Source organism: Pteronotus mesoamericanus, unplaced genomic scaffold, assembly GCF_021234165.1.
Source record: "Pteronotus mesoamericanus isolate MK-2021 breed Mesoamerican mustached bat unplaced genomic scaffold, CSHL_Meso_final contig_291, whole genome shotgun sequence".
Classification (NCBI taxonomy): Eukaryota; Metazoa; Chordata; class Mammalia; order Chiroptera; family Mormoopidae; genus Pteronotus; species Pteronotus mesoamericanus.
Genome location: NW_026555124.1, coordinates 6106359 through 6130418, shown reverse-complemented (window position 1 = coordinate 6130418; position 24060 = coordinate 6106359). Strand labels below are relative to the sequence as shown.

At 34.4% G+C, this 24060-nt stretch overlaps 2 protein-coding genes across 3 annotated transcripts in view; both read left to right on the top strand.

Annotated features, from left to right (window-relative positions):
- Positions 1 to 22398, top strand: part of ERLEC1 (endoplasmic reticulum lectin 1) — a 26681-nt gene extending 4283 nt beyond the window's left edge. Inside the window, exons 2-14 of one of the 2 annotated variants that reach the window (XM_054575450.1) lie at positions 1143 to 1247; positions 2688 to 2768; positions 3308 to 3385; positions 3528 to 3591; positions 4230 to 4264; positions 6400 to 6623; positions 6714 to 6843; positions 11501 to 11662; positions 12263 to 12322; positions 15947 to 16071; positions 17416 to 17493; positions 17797 to 17872; positions 20506 to 22397. In XM_054575450.1, coding sequence (XP_054431425.1) covers positions 1143 to 1247; positions 2688 to 2768; positions 3308 to 3385; positions 3528 to 3591; positions 4230 to 4264; positions 6400 to 6623; positions 6714 to 6843; positions 11501 to 11662; positions 12263 to 12322; positions 15947 to 16071; positions 17416 to 17493; positions 17797 to 17872; positions 20506 to 20577 — 1290 coding nt within the window. In that variant the 3' untranslated portion in view covers positions 20578 to 22397. Of the gene's footprint in view, positions 1 to 1142; positions 1248 to 1958; positions 2033 to 2687; positions 2769 to 3307; positions 3386 to 3527; positions 3592 to 4229; positions 4265 to 6399; positions 6624 to 6713; positions 6844 to 11500; positions 11663 to 12262; positions 12323 to 15946; positions 16072 to 17415; positions 17494 to 17796; positions 17873 to 20505 lie in introns of those variants that run through there. The other variant, XM_054575451.1, reaches the window with a different exon arrangement.
- On the top strand, positions 21006 to 24060 carry LOC129072021 (60S ribosomal protein L23a-like). The gene is made up of 2 exons (XM_054575397.1): positions 21006 to 21017; positions 23465 to 24060. The coding sequence occupies exons 1-2, from the start codon at positions 21006 to 21008 to the stop codon at positions 23948 to 23950; spliced, it is 498 nt and encodes a 165-aa protein (XP_054431372.1). The 3' UTR covers positions 23951 to 24060.

Genomic DNA, 24060 nt, shown 5'->3' with positions numbered 1-24060 from the left:
GATTTATGGTCTTGGGAAAACATTGTCCTAATTTGCATTTGTGTTTAAGAGGACATTGGTGTCAAGTAGTACTAGTTTTATTATGGTTAAAAGTTGTTTTTGGAAATTCAGAGAAGAACAAAGGTACTTAATAGGAATGGTTCCTTCCTTGCTAGGGATAGCCAAATAGTATAGTGGTTTCATAGTACTGTAAGAAAAGAAAAGATAAAATTGAATTATCACCGAACACATATTATAAACTGTGAAATTTCTGCCTTAGTAGTTAGTAACACATTTGCTATCACAGAGATACCTTTTTAAATAATATCAGTTATATTAATTGAAATGTTTATTTGAATTACATTGGTTTGTATGTGATTTGTGAATTTGTCTGCCTTCACAGTATAGAAAGCTTTAAGGACGGTTTTATTGGTATATACCAGGAGTTGGCAATTCATACTTTTGGGCTGGCCCACCAGCTGTTTTTGTAAAGAAAATTTTTTTGTAATATAGTCATTCCTGTTTGCTTATATATTGCCTATGCACTTTCTTACTACAGTGGCAGAGTTGAGTAGTGGCAACAGACAGAGATCATACAGCCCACAAAGTCTAAAATATTTTATTATTTGACCCTTTAATAGAAAAGGTTTGCTGACCCATGATATATACTAAAAAAAAATTAACTCGGCACAGACGATCCATAGTGACTTCTCTTTTAGAAGTAATTTTTCCATATGTTATCCAAATATGAAAAATTGTGTCCCATCCAACACAGTTGGGAGTTCATTTGTAAACTGCTGTAGACTCTTGCATTTAGGTGGTAATTGTTAGTAGGAGTAATAAGTATTCAGTGATGGTGTATTCATTAACATTTATTGCCTCTTAATGCTTTTTAATCCATATTTCAACTTTAATATATTGCATTACTACTTTTTTTATACTCCAAACTTTATTTTTACTTTTTTCTGTTATAATACCAGGAAGAAGTTTGTCATCTTAATTTTGTCATTAAAAAATATGTATTCTTTTCCCTTTTCCTTTGAAAATGTGTTTAAAAATCCTCTGTTAAAGTGATGAATTAGTTTGACTTAGGACTGTAAGTTATGCAATGTAATACAATTTAACCAGAGAAAGTAATGTGTATTTTTTTGTTCTATCTCTAGCCTACAACTGGAGTCTTGTATAAAGAGGATAATTATGTCATCATGACAACCACACATAAAGAAAAATATAAATGCATTCTTCCCCTTGTGACAGGTGGGGATGAGGTATGTTTTTATAAGTATATTGATAACTTCTGTCACCGAAGACATTTATTTAAAACATGTCAACTACATACTTTAAAATAAAATTGAATGACAGGTTTTCAATAATGCTGTTTTACCATAAAAATAGTAATCACTATTATCCTGAAGTCCTTGATTTTAAAGTTCAACTGGAAAAAATTAGCAACCAATTATTGATGTCTTGAATGAAAATGTAACTCCATTCTTGCTTTCTTTTATAGAAGTGAGAGTTTTGGCCCTAGCTGGTGTGGCTCAGTGGATTGAGCGCTGGCCTGTGAACCGAAAAGTCACTGGGTCGCTTCCCAGTCAGGGCACATGCCTGGGTTGCAGGCCAGATCCCCAGATGAGGGCATGTGGGAAACATCTGCTCAATGTATCTCTCATACACATCAGCACATCAATGTTTCTCTCCCTTTCTTTCCCCCTCCTTTCCCCTCTCTTTAAAATTAAATTAAAAAAATTTTTTTTTAAACCCACAATTCTCAATGAAGAATTATACTGCCACTTAAAAAAAAAGAAACGAGAGTTTTGACACAAGAAATAATTTTTAAATGTATACATGACATGTTTAATAAAGAATTGCTAATAAATCTATAGGTACCTTATGCTTTCTCAGTGCCTTAGCTCATGCCCATTTTTTCCTCCTAAAATGCCCTTACTAACTGCCTCTTATCCATCCTTTAAGGCAATGACTGCTTTCAAGATGAAACAGGAGAGGCAGCATGGTAAAATGGAAAGGACATCAGCCTAGGAGCCAGGAGGCTGAGGTATAGGCTATAGTTAGCTACGGAACCTTGAAAAAATTTTTGAAACTCATTTCCTCCACTCAAGAAATGTATTGAGCTAATTATGTAATATTTTTATGACCTATGAAATGGAAATATAAAACTCAGTGAGTGCTTCCTTAGTTTTTCTTCAGATTTGAAATCTGTGAAAGACAGCTATTCAATTTTGTTTGAAAGCTACTTAAGACACAAACCACCCGCACACAATCACATACATATGAATATATTTGGCATTCAAGTCTGAAATGTGAAAATATGTAGAAAACTAAGAAGTACCTTAAAATTTTCCAATACATGCTACAAGATTCAACTATTCTGAGGCTTTTATAGCTAGAATTTGTATGCAAGCATTTAAAAATTCTGAAATAGGTTTATAAAAAGTGTTCAGGAAACTTAATACTCAAAAACCTTTTCGTAAGAGAAGAAAGAATGGATGATTATTCTATGGCTCCACATTTTTTACTTCAACTCTTTTGAAAGAAGTGGTGTACCATAGATTATTATTAAAGGTTTTGACTTTTCCCCCCTCTTTTTATTTCCAAGCATTTGTGATTTGACCAATGAGATAATAACCGAACAGCACAGTTGGGTGAAGTTCTAGAAAAATTGTAAGTATTAAACTCTAGTTCTTTCATAGGAAGAAGAAAAGGATTATAAAGGCCCAAATCCAAGAGAGCTGTTGGAGCCACTATTTAAACAAAGCAGTTGTTCCTACAGAGTATGTATTTTATGTTCACTTGATAACTAGAAAGTAAATTTCCAGCAGCCAGTAGACCATTGAAAATAATTCTGCATTTCTTTTATGTTGTATCAAAATTTTAGTTGTCAATCTAAGCAGTTGCTTAATAGTATTTTGTTAATTTAAATTCCTGTATGGTATATGTAGCAAATACCCAGTGATACCAGTATAAAATAATATCACTCACCAAACTGTTTTGAATGTTTTTCAGATCAAAAGAAGTTATATACAGTTTTAATTTAAAATGCTAATTATTATTTTTAAGCTATGTGGAAAATGACCCCTAAGTTAGGTGATTATTCTAGACCTATTCACAGAGTTTTCACATACAGCTAAGTAGTGAAAACAATGAACAGACTTCAGAAATTTCATATTTTTCTGAGGCATAATATAAGTTTCATTTATTGAAAGCTTACTCTAAATCTTGGGGGAAATCTACTCATCTACCTAAAGCATCAAAAAGTAACTCAGTTGAGTTAGGCAGCTTTTGTATATTTAAATATCTCTATCTTTCTTAGATTGAGTCTTATTGGACTTACGAAGTATGTCATGGAAAACATATTCGGCAGTACCATGAAGAGAAAGAAAGTGGTCAGGTATGTTTTTCTTCAAAATACAAAGTATGGAACATTATAAAATGAGAACACTAATAATGAGATTAATGGTATTAAATTTATGTTCTTGAAAAATGTATTTGCAAAATGCTCAACTATACTTTTATTTTCTTTTTAAATATAGAAAGTAAATATTCATGAGTACTACCTTGGGAATATGTTGGCAAAGAACCTTCTATCTGAAAAAGGTTTGTTTCTATAGTGACTTGATTGTAACGCTGGAATTTGATATAAAGTATATGTTCAAAATGGAATTTAAAAAATTTTGTTGGAGACTACAGATTTTAAAACACTAAAATAAATTTCTGAACAATTTCTTAGAAAACTCTTTCAAAAAGATATTTCCATTATTTTCTGCTTTAACATGCTTTTTTGTAAACTCATTAACACATTTTTTTAAAGCTGAAAAGATATATGTTAGTATTATATAGTGTTAGTCTTGCTTTGTTTAAGCAAAGTTCTTATATATTGAAATAGACATGTAGATGTATCCCTCAAATTGTGAAATACTTTACAAATTTGTATTCAAGTTGATCAACTAAACTTTTCTCTGAGATAAAAATACTTCAAAAAACACTGTTGTGGCCAGAGTTTGTGTGTCAAATAGAGTATTTCCTAGGTAAAGATTAAATAATATAACTGTTCTTTCAAACAAAACCATTTCAAGGAAAACTTGCTGACTAGTAAGATTAAAAGTACATGCATTTTTTGGGTCTTCTTTAGAAAGAAGTTTAAGATTACAGAATTAATTGAAAACTTAGTCATTTGTTTCTTCTTTGTAAAATCACTGGTCATTCTTTACATTTACCTTACTCTTATCTCATAGAACAAGAAGCAGAAGAAAAGGAAAAATCAAAAGAGGCAAGTGACAGATGATTTTTCTCTTAACATCTAGTAGGCATGAATTTATGCAATTTAATTGATAGAATATAGATAGCCATGTATTCTTTAACTATATCAAATATCACAAAAGATTGTGTGAGAGAAATTTACATTCTGCTAGGTTTTTCTGAGGAAAGTTACACTATGATTTTAAAAGTTACTTTTAGATCATATAGAACTAAGCAACCTTACCAAGTCATGTCTGGAAAAGTTTCTGTAATAGCATTATATCACCTCTGTGCTTAGCAGTGCTTCCCTCTCTTTTACCAGGGAAACAATTACAACAGCTTTTGTTTGATCCCTGTCTCTTGTGGGTAAAAGAGATAAAACTATCTAGGTAAATAACAAACTACCAGACTTCAAGCATGTTAAAAGGAGGGACTGTCTTTTATATCTTTACCCCCTTCAGTGCAAAGCAGAGTGCCAGACATAACATAGACACTTCATAAATGTTCATTGAATGTGAATTCATAACTTACTGACTGAATAGGAGTATCTAAAAAGAATGATTCCTTAGGATGTTTAATCACAATTCTTAAATGACCCTGTAGTTCAAGGAATGCTTGAATCTTAAGAATTTCCAGAATTAAGTAAGTTATTGATAGAGGATAGTTCTCTAAATGGCTTCATATCAGAATGATACTTCTATTAGAAGTAAAGTGAAATGGGAAGAGGCCTTAAAATATTACCTAAAAGGGATGCCTATAACTTAAAAGGGTGGCTGTGGTGGGGATTGATAAGGCTAATTATAGACACACATAGCATTGCTATTTTAAAAGATTTTAATTTTACAAACTATGAGATAAAATATTTATATACTGTGGCTCTGGAGGATAGCAAGATAGAATTTAAAGTGTGAAATGATAAAGGGGAGAGTAAGAAAAGGGTAAGGGAAGAAAACTAACATTTATTGAGCCCCATTTTATAAGCCAGTCGTTAGACCAGACATGTAACAAAACGTAATGCTTAATTCTCCCCACAACTTATGAGTATACAGGGTGAGGAAAAGGAGGTTTACAGTTGTGAGTACGCAAAACACAGAGTTTATTCTTGTATTATTATTTATTATTGTATTATTTTCCATATGAACAACTAATAATAATAGAAGAATATTATTATTCTATTTTTACAAATGACAAAAACTGAAATTTGGTCAAAGTTATAAGGGTAGTAAGTTCAAAGCTTGGGTTTGAACCCAGGACTTTCTAATTCCAGACACTAGCATGAAAATAGCATATAAGAAATCTCAAAATATTTATGCCTGTAAACATTTATTTATTGCCTGTTTGGATGTGCACTGACAGGGTACCAAAGTGATACAAGATGAGCTCCGTGCCTCCAAAGGGCTTGCTGGAAGATATTATTACTGATATTTTTTTAAAGCCCTTATATTGGGCTTTTCTTGTGTTTATATATAGTATGGAAACTAACTCTCCCAAACCATAATCCTTGTTTCTGAGGTGATCTCCTTTGTTCCCCCATTCTATGAAAATTTCTCTATTTGTCTTTTGCTGGTTTTAAATAGATTTATATGAGTTTATATGCTGAAAAATATGTCTGTTAATATTAATAACAGGGAAGAAGAAGAAGCAGATTAATGAACCAGTACAGTATTTAGATTCCTATTTTAGAAAATAGTATTTTATTATTTAACTCCACATTGTGACATATCAAACTTCAAACCTGTAGAATCTAAACTCTAACACAGTCATGCACTAAGAGTTTAGTGAAGAAAGCTTTGACCAGCTCAATATTGTAAGTTCCTACATTTTGTCTTAGTTCTTGCTTTAAAACTATTAAAAAATAAGTCATTAATTATGATGTTATATCCTTTTATATAAATGTATACTTAACATCTTAATTTTAATACTGAATAAAAATGTCTTTTTTTGCTGTATTAAACTAGCTCTGAAAATACGTGTTTGGTCAAATAAGAACACACTAGTCAAAAGGATATTAGAGGGAGAACTTACTACATAAATGTAACCTTTAGAAGTGTTAGTTTATAAATAAAATGTAGTTGTCTTCCTTTCAGAATAAGTGCTTCTCCCATCCTCAGTCCTACCCCTATTTCTAATGAAAAGTCTGTCTTATACTCTTTTTTTTTTTTTAAGATTCCCACTAAAAATATTGAAGGGCAGATGACACCCTACTATCCAGTAGGAATGGGAAATGGTACACCTTGTAGTCTGAAACAGAACCGGCCCAGATCAAGTACTGTGATGTACATATGTCATCCTGAATCTAAGCATGAAATTCTTTCAGTAGCTGAAGTTACAACTTGTGAATATGAAGTTGTCATTTTGACACCACTCTTGTGCAATCATCCTAAATATAGGTAGGATGTGGATTTCATATTTAAACATGAAATGCGCATGCTTTAAAGTTGCCATAGGCTTAGTTTTAATGCTTTGTTTTTATTGAACAGATTCAGAGCATCTCCTGTGAATGATATATTTTGCCAGTCACTGCCAGGATCACCATTTAAACCCCTCACCCTGAGACAGTTGGAACAGCAGGAAGAAATTCTAAGGGTGCCTTTTAGGAGAAATAAAGAGGTAGGAGAATTCTCTAACAGCATTTTCTCAGTGCTTTTCCAGTTTATAGAGTATATACCAATATTTTAGTGATTTCTTTAGTGTATTAGTAATTTATTTTCTGACTCAGAGTTTTAAATTTCAGTTCTTTTTTATTGATTTTAATTATTTTTCTTATTCTAGTACTTCTCAGAAACTATTTTAGCATTCTGGCCCTTCTAATTTTATAATAATTTAAAATTTGACATCCTGTTCATTCTAATTAAGTTTATTTTTTTTTACTAGTTGACTGGACTTCCCAGCTAAGCAAACTTCTTGAAATAATAGGCTATAACCCATCTCAGCATTCTTTTTGTTCTTACTCACTATGTATATACATAACTTCATCTCAGTAGCATAAAACACTGATTATGTGAAGCCTGAACTTTTTCATCTCCCTTTATTTCTGGTCTTTCTCTCTACTTGTCTCTGGTTCTTTTTTCCTGACAACTAGTTTTTTCCTGAGTACTAGTTTTTTCCTCTACTTCCTGTCCCTTAAAATGAAGTTCCACACAGTTCTATCCATAGTCTCCTTAAGTGAGCTCATTCATGCCTACTCTTTCAACTTTCTTTATATGCCATGAGTTCCAAATATACATCTTCTACACTGAGCTTCTTCCTGAACTCAAACCACAATCAATAATTAATATGTATGGAGTCTTAACAGCAATTTCCTCGTCCTCACAATAACCTATACTATTATTATCTTTCTTAACAGATTAGAGACCTGAGGTTTAAGGAGGGGAAGCGACAGGGGATGGATCACAGATTAAAATCAAAGCACTCTGATTCTAGAACCTGTTCTCTTTTTTTTTAAGATTTTATTTATTTTTAGATATAGTGGAAGGGAGGAAAAAAGAGAGAGAAACATCACTGTGTTGTTGCCTCTTGCATGCCCCCCACCGGGGACCTGGCCTAGCAACCCAGGTGTGTGCCCTAGACTGGAATCAAGCTGGTGACCCTTTGGTTCGCAGGCTGGCACTCAATCCACTGAGCCACACCGCCTAGGGCTAGAGCCTGTCCTCTTAACCACTCCTGTCTGCTGCTGCTTCTTTTTGATAGGCTATCCTCCCTTTTCATCTTCCTTAGGGGTGTAGCCATATATGTTTTCAAAAATCTCAAGTTCAAAATTCTCTTTCTCTTTCATACTGACCCTTTTCTTGTCTTCCCTGTTGCTTTTAAAGCACTGTGCTCTACCCACTTGTTAGGTCAAAAACCAAAGTTATTTTTCTTACCTATCTCTTGATTCATCTTCTATAACTCTAATTATTCACCAAGAACTATTTATGTTATCTTCTAAATGCTTTTCAAATCTGTCTTGTCATTAATTCAGGACTTTATCATTTCCTAGGACCAGAAACAAGTCTAACACAGCCCCTTTCTAATCCTTCCCATACAGCTGATGAAATGCTCTTTCTGTAATGAACATTTAATTATTTATTTAAACCTTTGGCAGTTAACGTGATCTATACCTCAGAATAAAATCATTGATTTTAAGATGACTTTATCAAAGGGGAATGCAAGCGCCTTTGTGATTAGGCTTCTGCCTCATCTCCCATCACCATTCCCTTTATCCTAGCTATTTTGAACAACTTAGAATTTTCTAAAAATACCACATTTCTCCTAACCTCCTTGCCTTTTGATATACTGTTTCCGTTCTTCTGTTGCCTTCTCCCCTCTCTCCCCTACACCTGATAGACTTATACTTCCTCAGCTTGAGGACATGCTCCCAGGGTCACTTCTTTGCAAACAAGCCAGGACTTTCTAATGTATTACTTCAGGAAGAGGTGGATGTTTCCTCTTCTGTGGTCTAGTATTTTATTTAATCTTCCATTGTAGCACTTACATGGCTAAAACTGATAACTTTTCATATAGTTCTTACATTAAAATGGATAGAAAATAAACTATGCTTTCATTCCTTTGGGCTTTCCAGCTCCTTGCATGATACCTATATGCTGTGAGTACTTAACAATGGTTTAATTAACTAACATTTAGCTGCAAGGCCTGTTGCCTCCCTTCCTCTTGAGTACTTATTACAGAAGTATTGTCAGACTCTTTGTGGATGTTGTGAACACTGCCGTTCTGATAGAAGAGGAAAATTAGCTTAACATTAATCTACATTTGATTTGAAGTGTTATATTAAAAGATTGGAAATGGAATTTTTTTCTAGTCTTCTCCTTGGTAGTGATTTAAATACTGACATGTACTTAAAAGTCAGATTGATCAAAGTGCTTCACAAATCCCAACTATAGTTACTCTTGAATGAAAAAGTGCCTATTTACTTTTCTTTAATGTGTTTAATCTTCCAGCTGAGAAAAACTATTTAAAAAGCTATAGATGATAATGGTTTCAAAACACTTAGGATCTTTAGAGTCCATGTTGTATATGAAAATCTTAGGTAATATTATAGGATAAGTAGGTACTTAAAGCCAATCATCTTTACTTCAGAACCATTTTTTTTTTTAAGATTTCTTATTTATTTTTAGAGAGGGGGAAGGGAGGGAGAAAGAGAGGGAGAGAAACATCAATGTGTGGTTGCCTCGCGCATGCCCTCTACTGGGGACCTGGCCCACAACTCAGGCATGTGCCCTTACTGGGAATCAAACCTGCGAGCCTTTGGTTCGTAAGCCAGTGCTCAGTCCACTGAGCCACACCAGCCAGGACCTTCTTTTTTTTTTAATAAATCAAGTGTATTACACATCTCTTTTCTTTTTAAAGTTATTATTTAGCTTATGGTTTGCCTTTTAAGTGTGGATCAGGCATTGTTATAAAGATAAATAATACTTTTTTAACAAAAATACAAATCTGGCTATCAGAATTTTGGTTTGATGTTCTGCCTATGTTATTAGATTACTTTAATTTGGAGATTACCAAATTAACCATTCCTGGTTTTACCATTCCAGGAATTACCATTCCTGGTTTGCAGGTTTGGTCCCCAGTCGGGGCATGTGCAAGAGGCGACTGATTGATGTTTCTCTTTCCCATCGATGTTTCTCTTTCCCATCAATGTTTCTCTCCCTCTCTCTCTCTCTCTCTCACTTCCCCTCTAAAATCAATAAATGTGTCCTCAGGTGAAGATTAAAAAAAATGACAGATGTTCTCTCCACAAGAAGCTATAATAGATGGCCATGCTTTTATTCTTCCTACTTCTTTATCTCAGTTTCAGTTTTCACTATACAGTATTACTGTTTTTCTTCACTAACTTCACGATAGGTCTCATGTATTTGAAGTAATTAGTTCAGTCTATTAGACCTTTGCTCCTTAGAAGCAGTTACTCTGTTTCACTTTTAATACTCGGCACTTAAAATAGTGCCAAGAGCACAGTAAGCTCTGAATTTAGGAAGAGATATACATAAAATTCAGGATCCTTTAAAAAAATAAGCCATCTTGGCAATCTTTGTTCTTAATGTTGGAGGAGAGTAAGAATAAGGTGATTAGCTTCTAGAGACTGTTCAGTGACTTCTCCAAGCTGAAGTAAAAAAGAACCACAGTTGGTCCACAGCACCTACAGCTGGTGGAAAAGGAAATATCATGCCCACTAAACATTTTCTTGGAACCTTTTACTTTTTATTTTTCTTAATTATTTTATTCAATTATAATTGGTATACTTGCTTCTTCAATTCTGGTCTAGATTCGTTTCCTCTTCACTGTCAGTACCCAGCTAACTACCAGACTCTGACTCATTAACCTCTTTCAAAACTATCCTCTTCTCTCCACCCCTCTTCTGTCATTCCCTTACTTTAAATTCTCTTTATCTCTGGCCTGGGTTATTGCATCTCCTAAGTTGACTCCCCACGTCCTGACTTATTAGTAATCCTTCTTCCCTGCCACTGCTCAGGTGATTACTTAAAAACCCAATCACTCCATCTTTGCCTGAAGTCTGCAAGATAAGGTCCAAACTTCTTAGTTTTTCACAACATGGTGCCTGCTTATCTCTTTAAGTATCGTACCTTTCTCACACATTTGCTCTTACATCCTCAGGTTTACATGCATATGCACACACACAAAACACATGCACAGACACTCACATAAATCACAAATTATTATTTATAGTTTATGAATTAAACAAGGCTTTTCTCTTTGTGAGGACTTTATGTTTCAATTCATTGTGTTTCAATTCATTGTCAGAGTCTATTTGAATCACCCCTACCTCTGTGAATCTGCTGGTCCCTGCATCCTTATTAGTTAGTGTCTTCCTTCACTAAACCGCAGGTTCCTCCAGGCCCTGCTACGTTTGAATAATTATAACTAAAACTCATATTTGCTCTCACTCAGTTTCTCTTTTCCCTGCTTGTTATCCTTTCTTTACCCATAGTAACTACATTTTTTAAAACTAAATATAGACACACAAAATCTAACAAGGAACAAAATACTTAAGAATAATAAGACAAAATATATGAAATGGAAATTATCTCTGCATGGGAAGACTGGTCACCATACCCCTAATGAGTAAATGGGACTATATTTTCCTAGAGCTTTTTCTATACTACTAAGCATTGCAAAATTCATTTTTTTTAAAAATATGTTACAGACAGGTTTTATTTTCCAAGTTTTCTACAGTGTAAAAATAATTTAGGTCATAACTGAAAAAATTAAGTGTGGTAAAGAAGGCCCTCAACATATATGTACTTAATTATAGGAAGATCTGCAATCAGCTAAAGAAGAGAGATTCCCAGCAATCCACAAACCCATTGCTGTTGGTTCTCAGCCAATGCTCACTGTTGGAACAACCCATATATCCAAATTGACAGATGACCAACTCATAAAAGAGTTTCTTAGTGGCTCCTACTGCTTTCACGGGGTGAGACGTGAACCTTCCATTTAAATATTTAGTTTACAGCTTTTACTTGTGTGTTATTTACTCAAGAGGCAGTAACAGCATTGAAAGAGGTTTTGGTCTTGAGACAAATGGCAAGATTCTGGAAGCCTCCCAATGGACATTTTCTCTCTGCTTCTTACTATACTCTAATCCATAGCCATTATTATTCTCTTTACTCACAAGCTAAAACTTGACCTTTATTTGACAGACAATATATATAACTAAGGCACATGTAATTCTAGTTGATTGCTGTAATGGGCTTCAGTGATTATATAGCAGTCACATTTAAAACTTGAGTTAACACCTACACAGGTAAATTCTTCCCTTGACTAATAGCTCCAGTGAGAAATACACTTACTTACAAATAGAATTTTTATTTTATTTTATCAAGGCAGTACAACAGTTGTTCTCTGTATTTGTCTGTTTTTTGTCAGTAATTTTTTATTTTAATTTTCAATCGTATTACTGCTATTACAGGTTTTTTTAATTACATATATTTCTATTGCTACTGTGTGGCAATATCGAGACAGGCCCCAGTCTCACCTTCTCTGTGTATAACTTGATCTGTTTCCTTTCCCATAGGGTGTTGGTTGGTGGAAATACGAATTCTGCTATGGCAAACACGTACATCAATACCATGAGGTATAGAACAGTATGTATACCAGTCTACCGCTAGATGGATTAAAGTTTTAAAAATCTTTTGTAGGAAAAAAAACGGGGGAGTTATTTAAATTGTGACATGACTTTCATATGGAAATACTCATTGAACTATCTAAATTCTGGAAAATATAAAACTTGGTGTTTAATTCAGTCAGTAATCTTAAAGTAACATTGTTTATTAACTACTCAGATTCTTATATTACTGTGAGCCTGGAGGAATAATAAGCTAGTATGGCTAACCTCTTTAGCTTTGACCGAGAAATTAATCATTGTTATAATTCATCTTTATCTTTTTTTCTTTTCAATCCAACTTTCCCTTTTGGGCATTCCTGTTACCTTTTCTCTCCTCACTAGCTGCTGGCTTCTAACATCCAAAATCATACTAATCTATTCTCTGATTCAGGTAACCTTTGCACTTAAGACCTTAAACTAAGTACCAGACCTGCCTTTCCACATTCAAAAATTAAGGCGATCTGCCAGATTAATAGCTCACTCTTCTAGTCTCCATCCTTTAACACTGGGAAAACCCCTAAACTGAGAGTTTGTTCTTTAGCGGGGGTTCCTCCAACACTAGTTCCTATAAAAAAAGAAGAAATCAGTGTTCTGTTTTGTAATTTTTTTATTTTATATTTTATTCCCTCCTCACCACCTCCCCTTTGGCTTGTTCTCTATGGGTCAGTTTCTGTTTTGTTTTTGTATATTCATTTTGTTTTCTTTAGATTCCACATATCAATGAGATCATACAGTATTTCTCTGTCTGACTTATTTCGCTTAGCATAATACCCTCTACCTTCTAGGTAAGAGATTTTCAACTGGTATGTCACAAGAGGCACACGAGTGTGCCACAAGACGTGCAATACCTGACTATTTAGTCAAGGACACTGATCTCTTTTTCCCTTCGATTGTCAAATAAAATAATGACAACAGCCAACCCAACAATAGCCATCTGGTGTGAATGAATTAAAATTATACTATTTTTTGTCGAATTGGAAAAAAATTTAACAGGTTTTTTGGTATGCTGCAGAATGGTAGTGATTAGTTTTTGTGCGCCATGAGATGAAAATGGTTGAAAATCACTGCTCTTGGTCCATCCACATTGTTGCAAATGGCCAAATTTCATTCTTTTTAGTTGCTGAAAAATTATTATTCAGCCATAATTCAGGTTTAATTTATGAAAGTGAGCAGTAAGATAGTTTATTACCACTAGACTTGTTAAGTAGGGTAATTATGGCAAGTTTCTCAGCCAAAAGAAGGCATCATATCATACCACATTTACAATAAAATAAGTTTTAAGATTACACTCATTGGCTTTTTATTCTTCCTTTTATTTATAATTTCATAAATTACCATATTCTCTCACACTTTACCCAAGGTGCTTAAATTCTGAAGTTTAAGCCCCAATAATTTAGTAATAGTTGTACTTTGATAAGTTAAACTACTAGATGTTGAAGACAAACACTAATAAATACTGACCTGGCTGTTTTTAAAAGGCTTTGCCTTGTTGAGATGTTTTAAGCCAATTTTAAACTCCAAGAGGATCGTACCAGGAAAGATAATTCAACTTAACTTGAACATTTAAATCATTCCAAATTTATGAGGCATCTGCAAACTAGGACATTTTTTTTTTCACTTCTACCTAAGAAGTTTAATTTCACTATTCTTTCCATTTATTCTTGCTGCTTTGTAGATGTTTTATTTTTACTAACATTCATACAGAAAAATGATAAAGTACATATACCATCTAACTGTAGTCCAGATAATACCCAAGAGCTTGTTTTTTTAATTAAAGGAATGAAAATATGCCAGAAATTTAGAATGAAAAGTAAAATTGTCCTCCACCATTGTTCCATTTCCCAAAAATAACTACTGTTAACTTTTTCTTAGTTAACCATAAGAAAAAAAATGCATATGCATAAATGTTGGTATAACCTTTTTATTTATGCAGAAAATATCTACTAAATATTCTACACTGCTCTGCACTTATTCTTTTCATTTAGTATCTTGGAGATCTTTCCTTGTCAGCAACAACTGATCTTTCCAGCAGGTACAGAGGATTATGTCTGTACCCACAATGTATTTAGCCCAGACCTGTACTGATGGACCTTTAAGTTGTTTCCAGTTTTGCTTTGATGGCATCTTAGTGAGCATTTTTAAATAGTTCTATTGTTGAACTTTTGTGAGTATATTCATGGGGCACATTTCTAGCCATGTATTTACTAGGGCAACATACATGCATTCTGAACAATTGCCTCCCAATGGGTTGAACCACTTTACATTCCCATTAACAATGTCTGTTTTCCCATATACTTGCCTAAACTAGGTTTTTATCAGCCTTGTTTTGGTCAAGGTCATATAACCTAGAACTTTCTGAGGAACTCTTCTGGAGCTTTGAGAAATATAAAAATAATGGCCGCTAACAAATATATTGCTCATTGTATATGGTCCATCCACATTGTTGCAAATGGCCAAATTTCATTCTTTTTTGTTGCTGAAAAATTATTATTCAGGCACTGTTCTAAGCACTTTACACATATTAACTCATTTAATGCTTGTTCACAACCCTAAAAAGTAAATATTGATATTCCAAGATGTGGAAACAAAAGCAAAGGTTTAGTAACTTGCCTAAAATCACGTAGGAAGTAAATGGTGAAACTAGAATTCAAACCCAGGCAGTCTTGCTCCATCTCCAGCCTCTTAATCCATGTCTTTCTATGAATTTACAGTCTGGTTGCTAAAAGAATGTTTAATGGCTGTCTCTTCCACTAGGCAGACAGCTCCACTAGCAGTCAGCTCCACTAGGGCAGTGACCATGCCTGTTTCATTTGCCACTATAAGGGTTTTTAATTCTAATCAGATGTATATTAGTGCCCAGCATGGTGCCTGGCATAAAATAGGAAGAAGGAAAAGAAGACAGGAAGGAAGGGGACTAGGAGAAGGAAAAGAAAGGAGAGGAAATGAAGTCCTCATGTAAGACAACATATAGTTGGTGTTTAAAAAAATAAAAGCACACAATGGCAAAGGGGGTTTCTGAACAGTCTTGATGCAGAAATGAGCGTGGTTTCAAATGAGTGGTATGAAGAGTAATATAATTTTAAGGTCTGCATTTAAAAGAGTAGAAATAAGATGAAGGTAGGCTGCGTATGACTACAGTGTGGTTCAGGGTAATAGAGGCCAAAGATTTCATTAAGAATCACAGTAGTATGTGGTTATGTCATCTAGGTATGAGAGATTAAACTCCTGGCTGGGGGATGAAATGTTGGCAGTGGAAATATAAAGGAAGAGTCCGAAGCTGAGAACATCTCCAGGAAAAAAATGACAGGACCAATAGATGTAGGAAAGGAAAGAAATAGAAGAGTTAAAAATAACTATGTCTGAAGCTAGTCTGACTAGAAAGTAGTTTCATTTTTTCAGAGAAGCAAGTTATAAGGAAGACAGCAAGCTCAAATTTCTACTAGTCAAGTTCAACTAAAGCATTATTTCCTCTAAACACAGATATCCAGTGTGTATATGAGGATAAGGACTGTAGCTTATAGGCCATTAGCATTAAAGTCTACTTGATATTGTCAAGTATGCATACCTTATCACAAATATTTTTTCATATATTAGGACAAGGATAACGGAAAAACTTCTGTGGTTGTCGGGACATGGAACCAAGAAGAGCATATTGAATGGGCTAAGAAGAATACTGCTAGAGCCTATCACCTGCAAGATGATGGTACCCAGATAGTCAGGTAGATTAACTTTGTTTGCCTTTGGATCTAATTAGTAGAATATTTGAAAATCAGAATATTTAAAAACAAAATTTAAACACGTATAATCTCTGGTCAGTTTTTTTCAGGGACACTAGGGTAGTTTTCTTTTTGTGGGGAAATAACTTAGTGTAATAGGTAAGGCAGCTCACTAAAGTCTACCACCCTGGATTCAAATTCTGGCTCTTTTCCTGGCCAGGTAGCTCAGGTGGTTAGAACATTGTCCCTATACACCAAGGTTGTAGGTTCGATTCCCAGTCAGAACACATACAATATGCAACCAATGAATGTATATACTATCTTGGGCAAGTTACATAATCTTAAGCCTCACTTTCCTTATCTAGTAGTATTTGCCTTATAGTATTATTGTGACGTTTAAATAAGGTATTCAGATAAAGCATAGTGCCTAGCAATAGCATGCAATATATTTTGGCTGCTGCCTTAAACAATGCGTGGCGGTATGGTAATGAGAGTGGTGGTGATGTTAGTTAACAGTGGCTCAGTTCCCAGGTATTAGGTCTGAGGCAATCATAAAGCATTTGCCTCTTTCGTGCATAATCTTTACCTCTTCAAGTTATTTAATTGTTTAAATATACTCTAACATTTCCCTTTGTTACTTAACTTTTGTGGGGTAATGGTTGAAAATAGTTAAACAGTGGCTTTTTAAAAAACTGTCTCATCCCTTTTGGGCTCTAGTGGTATATCTTGTTACAGCTGAAGTAAATTAATCATTCCCAAGAATAGCTAAGCTTTAGCTTTTCTAGTAACTATTGCCCAGTGAATTTTAAATTGTTCTTTTTTTCCCCCCTTCTTGGGTGTTAACTTGATTCTTCCTAACACAGATGTTATGAGGGACTGTTCCCAGAAGGTGCTGACTTCTTGGGCTAATCAAAATCAAAATTAGCGATATTAAGAGATTGGCATTTAAGTATTAGAAAAGTTAGAATATACTAAACAGAAGGATTTTTCTTATGTTTGTATATGTTTCATGTGAAAATAGTTCATGGAGAAATGGTTCATTTTAAAAGAACAATGTTGTTAAAAGCAATTTAGTCTTAACTATTCATATGCAAATAAATAATAAGCAAGATGAAGATCATTATTATTAAACCACTACAAAGTATCTCAACTTTATATTCTCTCTATAAAATCTGAGACTCTCTCTGACATAGCCATAAAAATATGTATTTTTAAAGAATATTTTATAGCAGATTTTTTAACTAAAGCAGAACTGACCCTCTAACCATCATCTCTTCCTACCCATCACAATGAGTCTAAATTAGTGAAACTTTAGTTTGATAAAGCATCTGTGTTTTTCTGATTCAGGATGGTGTCACATTTTTATGGGAATGGAGATATTTGTGATATAACTGACAAACCAAGACAGGTGACTGTAAAACTAAAGTAAGTTGGACTATCAAATTGTGCTTTATGCCTTTCTCTTTAATCTGCTTCCTTTGGGCAAAAGTTTTTATAAATATACAATGTAATTATGAATAATTGTATTCATAATTTATTATAAGGTTATTTTATTCTAAGTTGTTAAAATTAATTTCAGTAATATAATTGTTACGTATTCGTGAGTTATGTATAATTATTAAATTATAAATACACAGGGTCACATGGAATTTTTATAGCTTAAGAGGAAAACAATTCAAAATAATTTTCTATGTTTTGGGCAGCACCTTAAAGTACTCTCTGTTGTAGGTGTAAAGAATCAGATTCTCCTCATGCTGTCACTGTATATATGCTAGAGCCTCACTCCTGTCAGTATATCCTTGGGGTAAGTAAAAAAATAATACTCAAGAATTCAGTTGGGGTCAACATTTTAATTTTTAGCATTAAGCCTGGAAAGACCTTCAGTAGTCTTTAAAATGGAATACTTCTATAAAAGCTGTTATCATTTTTTTAGGGTATCATAGGCATAAAATTAGATGCAAAGATCTTAAATGTTGAGTTTGATGAATTTTGACAGTTTCATATACCCATGTAACTCTCACCCAAAACAAGGTATCTGTCACTGCAGAAAATTTTCTTCTAACCCCTTCCCTGTCAATACTCCTGAATCCCCAAAGATACCCCTTTCTGATTTCTGATACCATAGAAGCAGTTCTGCCTCTTTTTTTATTTCATATGAATGGAATTATATAGCATATACATTTTTTTGTGCCTGGCCTCTAACTCAGCATGTCCTTCAGACTCAGTCATACTGTATGTATCAGTGCTTTCTTGTCTTTTTATAATTGAATAATATTCTTTTGTATAAGTATACCACATTTGCTTATCCATTCTTCTATAAATGGATATTTAGGCTCTTTCTCATTTTTGATTGTATGAGTAAGGCTGCTATGAACATTTTTTTACGAATCTTTTTGTGGCCCTATGTTTTCATTTCTTCTGTTAAGTACCTAGGCATGGAATTGCTGAATTATAGATTAAATATATGTTTAACTTTTACCAAACAGTTGTCCAGGTAGTTGTGCTGTTTCACATTTCTATCAGCAACATATAAGAGTTCAGTAGCTCCACATTCTCACTGTCAACATTTGGTATTGTCAGTCTTTTTATTTTAGCCATTTGAGTAGTTACAATTTGCATTTTCCATATGAAAATTGGTTTTGAGCACTTTTTCATATGATTATTTCATATATCCTCTTTTGTGAAGTGTGTAACCGAGTCAACCAAGTCTTTTTTTCCCCCAAAGTCAGTTCCCTTTATTAAATGTTAATTTTTTTCAGACCAGAAATACAAAATAAAAATAGAAATAGGTCCCAGTTAGAAGCTACAGGCCTGACCTCACCTGACCTCTCCTGACCTCTCCTGACCTCTGCTGCAGCAACTTGAACAGGACAAGAAACTGCTATATCCCTAAGGTTGGGAAACGGGGATGAGGATTTGGGTAACCAAGACTTTTTAAAGTAAAAATCATACACTTACTGAAACAGTAAGGCAGACTTATTCAGAACTTTGTAATAGGTGTCAAGACTGTCACAATAGGTGAGGGAGATCCAGCTCAACTCTAGATACAGTGGACAGCTGGGCATGTGTAGCCAACAAGCAGAGACAGGGAGGAGGAGGTGGGCTGGTGAATCGAAAATTACTAAAAGGAGACATTAGGGGAGGAGATTCATGCTAAACTGACTTAACAGGAATATTGCTGAAGGCAAGCCAGGATGATCAGATATCAAAGGTAAGAGATGAGGAATTTGACCAGTATGGAGTGTGCTTAGATATTAAGGGTGAGGGGTCCTCTCTAAACTGATGTATCGGGATTTTTTTGCTGCAGCTGCACTCAGCAGGCCCAGGATAGGGCCCAAGGACAAAACAGGGCCTAGTTGAAAAGAGGGCTCAGGGGAGCCTGCCTAACTATGGTGTTTTTGTCAAGAAGAGAGTTTTTGTCAGTCTTTTACCCGTTTTTATTTTGCTGTGTTACTATTTATTTCTAAGAATTCAAGTATATTCTGGACATGATTTCTTTGTATTTATATTGCACATTTTTTTTCCCCAATCTGTGGCTTGCCTATTCATTTGTTAATGTATTTTCATGAGCAAAAGTTTTTTGGATGAAGTTTCTTTCCTCAGTTTTTTCCCTTTTATTGCTAATGCTTTTTTTCCTAAGAAATTTTGCCACCTCAAAGTCACAAAGATATTTTCTTATATTTTCTTCTAGAAACTTTATACTTTGTCCTTTGATTATGTGATGCTTAGGGGTGGTTTTCTCTATATTCTAGTTAGAATTCACTGGACTTCTTGGATTTGTGGATTGATATAATTCATAAATTTTGGGAAAATTTTGCACATTATCTCCTCCCCACCCTTTTTCTCTCTATTTTTGGGATTCCAATTAAACATGTTAGTTTGAACTTGTCCCCAAATTTCAGATACTCTTTCTTTTATTCTCACTCTGTGTTTGCATTTGGGTCATTTCTTCTGAACTGCCTTCAAGTGCAGTGATTCTTTCCTATGCTGTATCCCATCCAGCTCTTTGACTGAATTTATTTCTGACATTTTTTTTTTTTTTATTTCTAGCATTTCCATTTAGCTTTTTATGGCATGCTTTTCTCTACTAAAATTCCCCATCTAGCCATACATGTTATTTTCCTTTCCCACTATTTCCTCCATCATATTTAGTATAACCCTCTTTAATTATTGTACTTTACTCCTTTTCTCTCTTCTCTCTTTTATTTATAGATTAAAAATATCTTCTCTACCTTTTTGGTGTTTTATATGGATGACAAAAGATTGTATTTCAAAAAGCTCAATTTATAGAAATAACATTGGATCATTTATCCAAAACAAGGACTTGTATACATTTAACACATTTATATGTATGTATTCATTCAGCAGAATAATACTGAATGAAGAAAGTATTCAGCTTAGCAACTTTTTAATGATTTTATTTGTGTTGTTCTTTAGGTAGAATCTCCAGTGATCTGTAAAATCTTAGATACAGCAGATGAAAATGGACTTCTTTCTCTCCCAAACTAAAGGATAATAAAGTTTGGGAAAAAGAAAAGATCATTGAAAGTCTTGATGATTTCTGTCTGACCATGTGTCATCTTATAGAGTTCACAGCCACTGGACCTCATCTGAAGGATCATATAAAAGGACTCTCAACCACTTTGTGAATATATATGTGTATATAAGAGGTTATTGATAAACTTCCAAGGCAGGCATTTGTGTCACATTTATCATTTCTGTTGTGTCTTATGAACTGATTGTGTTTTTTCTTTGCTTGGATAATGTGATTCCAAAATAAATATCCAAGCAATTTAGAGTCCAGCCTAATGAAATGCCATAATTGTTGTATCTATTGAAAGTTTTTAAATAATAGATTTATTATGTAAATTATAGTATATATGATGAGTTAATGAAGTAAAAATAATGAAGAAAGAAATTGATAGGAGGTTGTTTAAATGGGAGACCATGTAAAATATGTATTCTGGTGGCTGAAATCCTTTCAGCACATTTTTATTTTGCAACCACTCTCTACCAGGTATTGAAGTAAAAGCTTGGGCACATAGTAGAGCCTCACAGATAAGTGTTCTTCACCTCTGTTATTCCCAAGAAACTATTTGTAATAGGTTGCTTTTCTCTCAGAACTTTTACCTGTTTCTTTTTCCTTGATATAAATGTTTTCCCTCAGAATATCTTCCTAGTGTACGGTTGGCGATTTTCCTCTCTTGACTTGAATGATTTGCTCTAACAAAACATTCTCTGTTGCCCTCCTTCAGACTCACCTCCCGTGTACTACAGATTTTAGTTCTGGACAGTTTTACAGCACAATATTTATTTTACAGTGAATAAAATGTCCACAAGCAGTGTTGTCATGTAGTCAATGGCAGATTATTTAGTTTCTTTTCTCCACTATCCTGTGGCACACAAATTTTTCCTGTTGTATTTTAGACATTCATAGCTAAATAAGGATCAGAAAAGTAGCCATAAAATAACTTTTCCTCCTTTTCATTAATTCTTGCCAAAGATATTTTAGTTTGAGAAGAGGTTAATATAATTTGGCTATTGAAGGACTATTTGTAGATTTTAGTACAAAACAACACATATAGAAAAAACATGCACTTTGAATTCAAACCTAAGTCCAGATGTTGCCTTTAACTTACTAGCTGTGTGATCCTGGATAGATCAGTTAACCTCTTTGGGTCTCCCTCCCTCTTTTGTAGAGAGACTACTTACTTCATAAGGTGCTTGTATCAATGCATTAATTTTACTGTACATAAAAAACCTGGCTGGTGCGGCTCAGTGAGTTGGGTGTTGTCCTGCAGACCGAAAGGTTGCTAGTTCGACTCCTGGTCAGGACACATGACTGGGTCATAGGTCAGGTCCCCAGTTGGGAGAATGTGAGAGGCAACGGTTTCTCTCACACATCAGTATTTCTCTCCCCATCTTTCTCCCTCCCTTTCCCTCTCTCTAAAAATAAATAAAATCTTTAAAAAAAAAAAAAAAAAAGCCTAGCCCCAGTACTTGATTCCAGGTTCCCTGTAAGTGTCAGTTTATTTTCTAATACTGCCCTTGTCTCCTGTTAATAGGATAGGAGACCAAAGCCATGAAAATTTATTTAATAAATTATAGAATCATATTTGTTATATCAATGAATTAAGACAAATAGAATTACCCTCATGTTTAGATTATAGGTATAGGAGAGGAGGGAATTAGAATTGTGAAAGGTTAGTGCTAGCAGACACTGAAAATATTTAGGCCAAATGCTTTCTCATATAAGGGGGGAAATACCTAAACTGTATTAGAACAGTTTACCTCAGAAAATCTTGAAAATACAGATCATAATTATTTCAAAATAAAAAAGGTTTTTAAAAAAAGCCTTCTGTCTTGGCTAGTAGCTTCAACTTCTTTGAGGGGGGCTAGGCCAGCTATCTCCATATCCCTTCTAAATCTTGGATCCCCTATCAGTAGTCTATGAACTCTCATTTGATCTCTAAAATGTTTGCTGCTACCTTTAGTATGCAGCCATTCTGCTGGATACCTAAGTCAGCTGAACCCTGACAGGGGAAATAGCTCCGCTATAGTAAGTCTAATGCACTTTGAGAAGTCTTTTTCAAAGTGGAGACTATTAAGGTGGGTGCTATCCCAGACCTACTAAATTAGATTCTGTAGGGCAGAGCCTAGGAATCTGCATTTTTAATATGCTTCCTCAAGGATTCTCTTTGTTTTTAACAAATTCTTCAATTATTGCGAATCACTGACTTAGGACTTCACTTTTAACGGGTAATATCACACATATTCATCTTCCTGATTAGGGTTTCATGGAAATAAATAGCTCATATTTACAGGAAGATTGTGACATGAAACTTTTTTTAGCTTTACCTGCTTTTCTTCAAGATAACCACTAGATGGAGCCTATGGGCCAGCTCTAGTTTATATCCTTATGTCCTTGATTAAGCAGAATTTGGCAACAAGGACAAATTATCTCAGCTAAACTGAATAGGAAGCTTTGTGTACAGTCCCAGGTGAACTCTTCTTTTTAGTCAGTCTGGTCAATAAAGTCCTGACCTGATTTCTGACAATGCTTAAACTTCCTAGTATATAATTAGGCCAAATTATTGACACAGTACCACCAAAGATCTAACAAAAAGCCTTAGCTCAAGTGGGAATTTTTTTAATGATTTAAACTTTGAATGAGTGAGATTTGCAATCAGAGTTGAAAATGACAATGAAATATCAGCTATACTAGAATCTAACTTTAAAGTCTTTCTGGCTCTCCTTGGGTAATTTTATTTACTAGTGATTGATTTCCTTTTGAGCCTAGGAACAGCTATCTTTCATATATATGGATGCTATGTGTTATAATGAGCTCTTGAGGTAAAAGTTTTCAATATGTTGCCTTGGTGACATGGCTTAAAAGGAAATCCAGCTTTTCACAAAGACAGCGCCGAAAGCTAAGAAGGAAGCCCCTGCCCCTCCCAAAGCCGAAGCCAAGGCAACGGCTTTGAAAGCAAAGAAAGCAGTGCTAAAAGGCGTCCACAGCCACAAAAAAAAGAAGATCCGCACGTCTCCCACCTTCCAGAGGCCTAAGACACTCCGAAGGCAGCCTAAATATCCTCGGAAGAGCTCCCCCAGGAGAAACAAGCTTGACCACTATGCCTATCATCAAGTTCCCCTGACTACCAAGTCAGCCATGAAGAAGATAGAAGACAATAATACACTTGTGTTCATTGTGGATGTCAAGACCAACAAGCACCAGATCAAACAGGCTGTGAAAAAGCTGTATAACATTGATGTGGCCAAGGTCAACACTTCGATCAGGCCTGATGGGGAGAAGAAGGCATATGTTCGACTGGCTCCAGACTACGATGCTTTAGATGTTGCCAAAAAAATTGGGATCATCTAAACTGAGTCCAGCTGGCTAATTCTAAATATAAAAATTTTATACTAAAGAAAAAAAGGAAATCCATTTCTCAGTTTCTTTTTTTCAGTTGTTTGGCAGGGGTGGTAGAGATA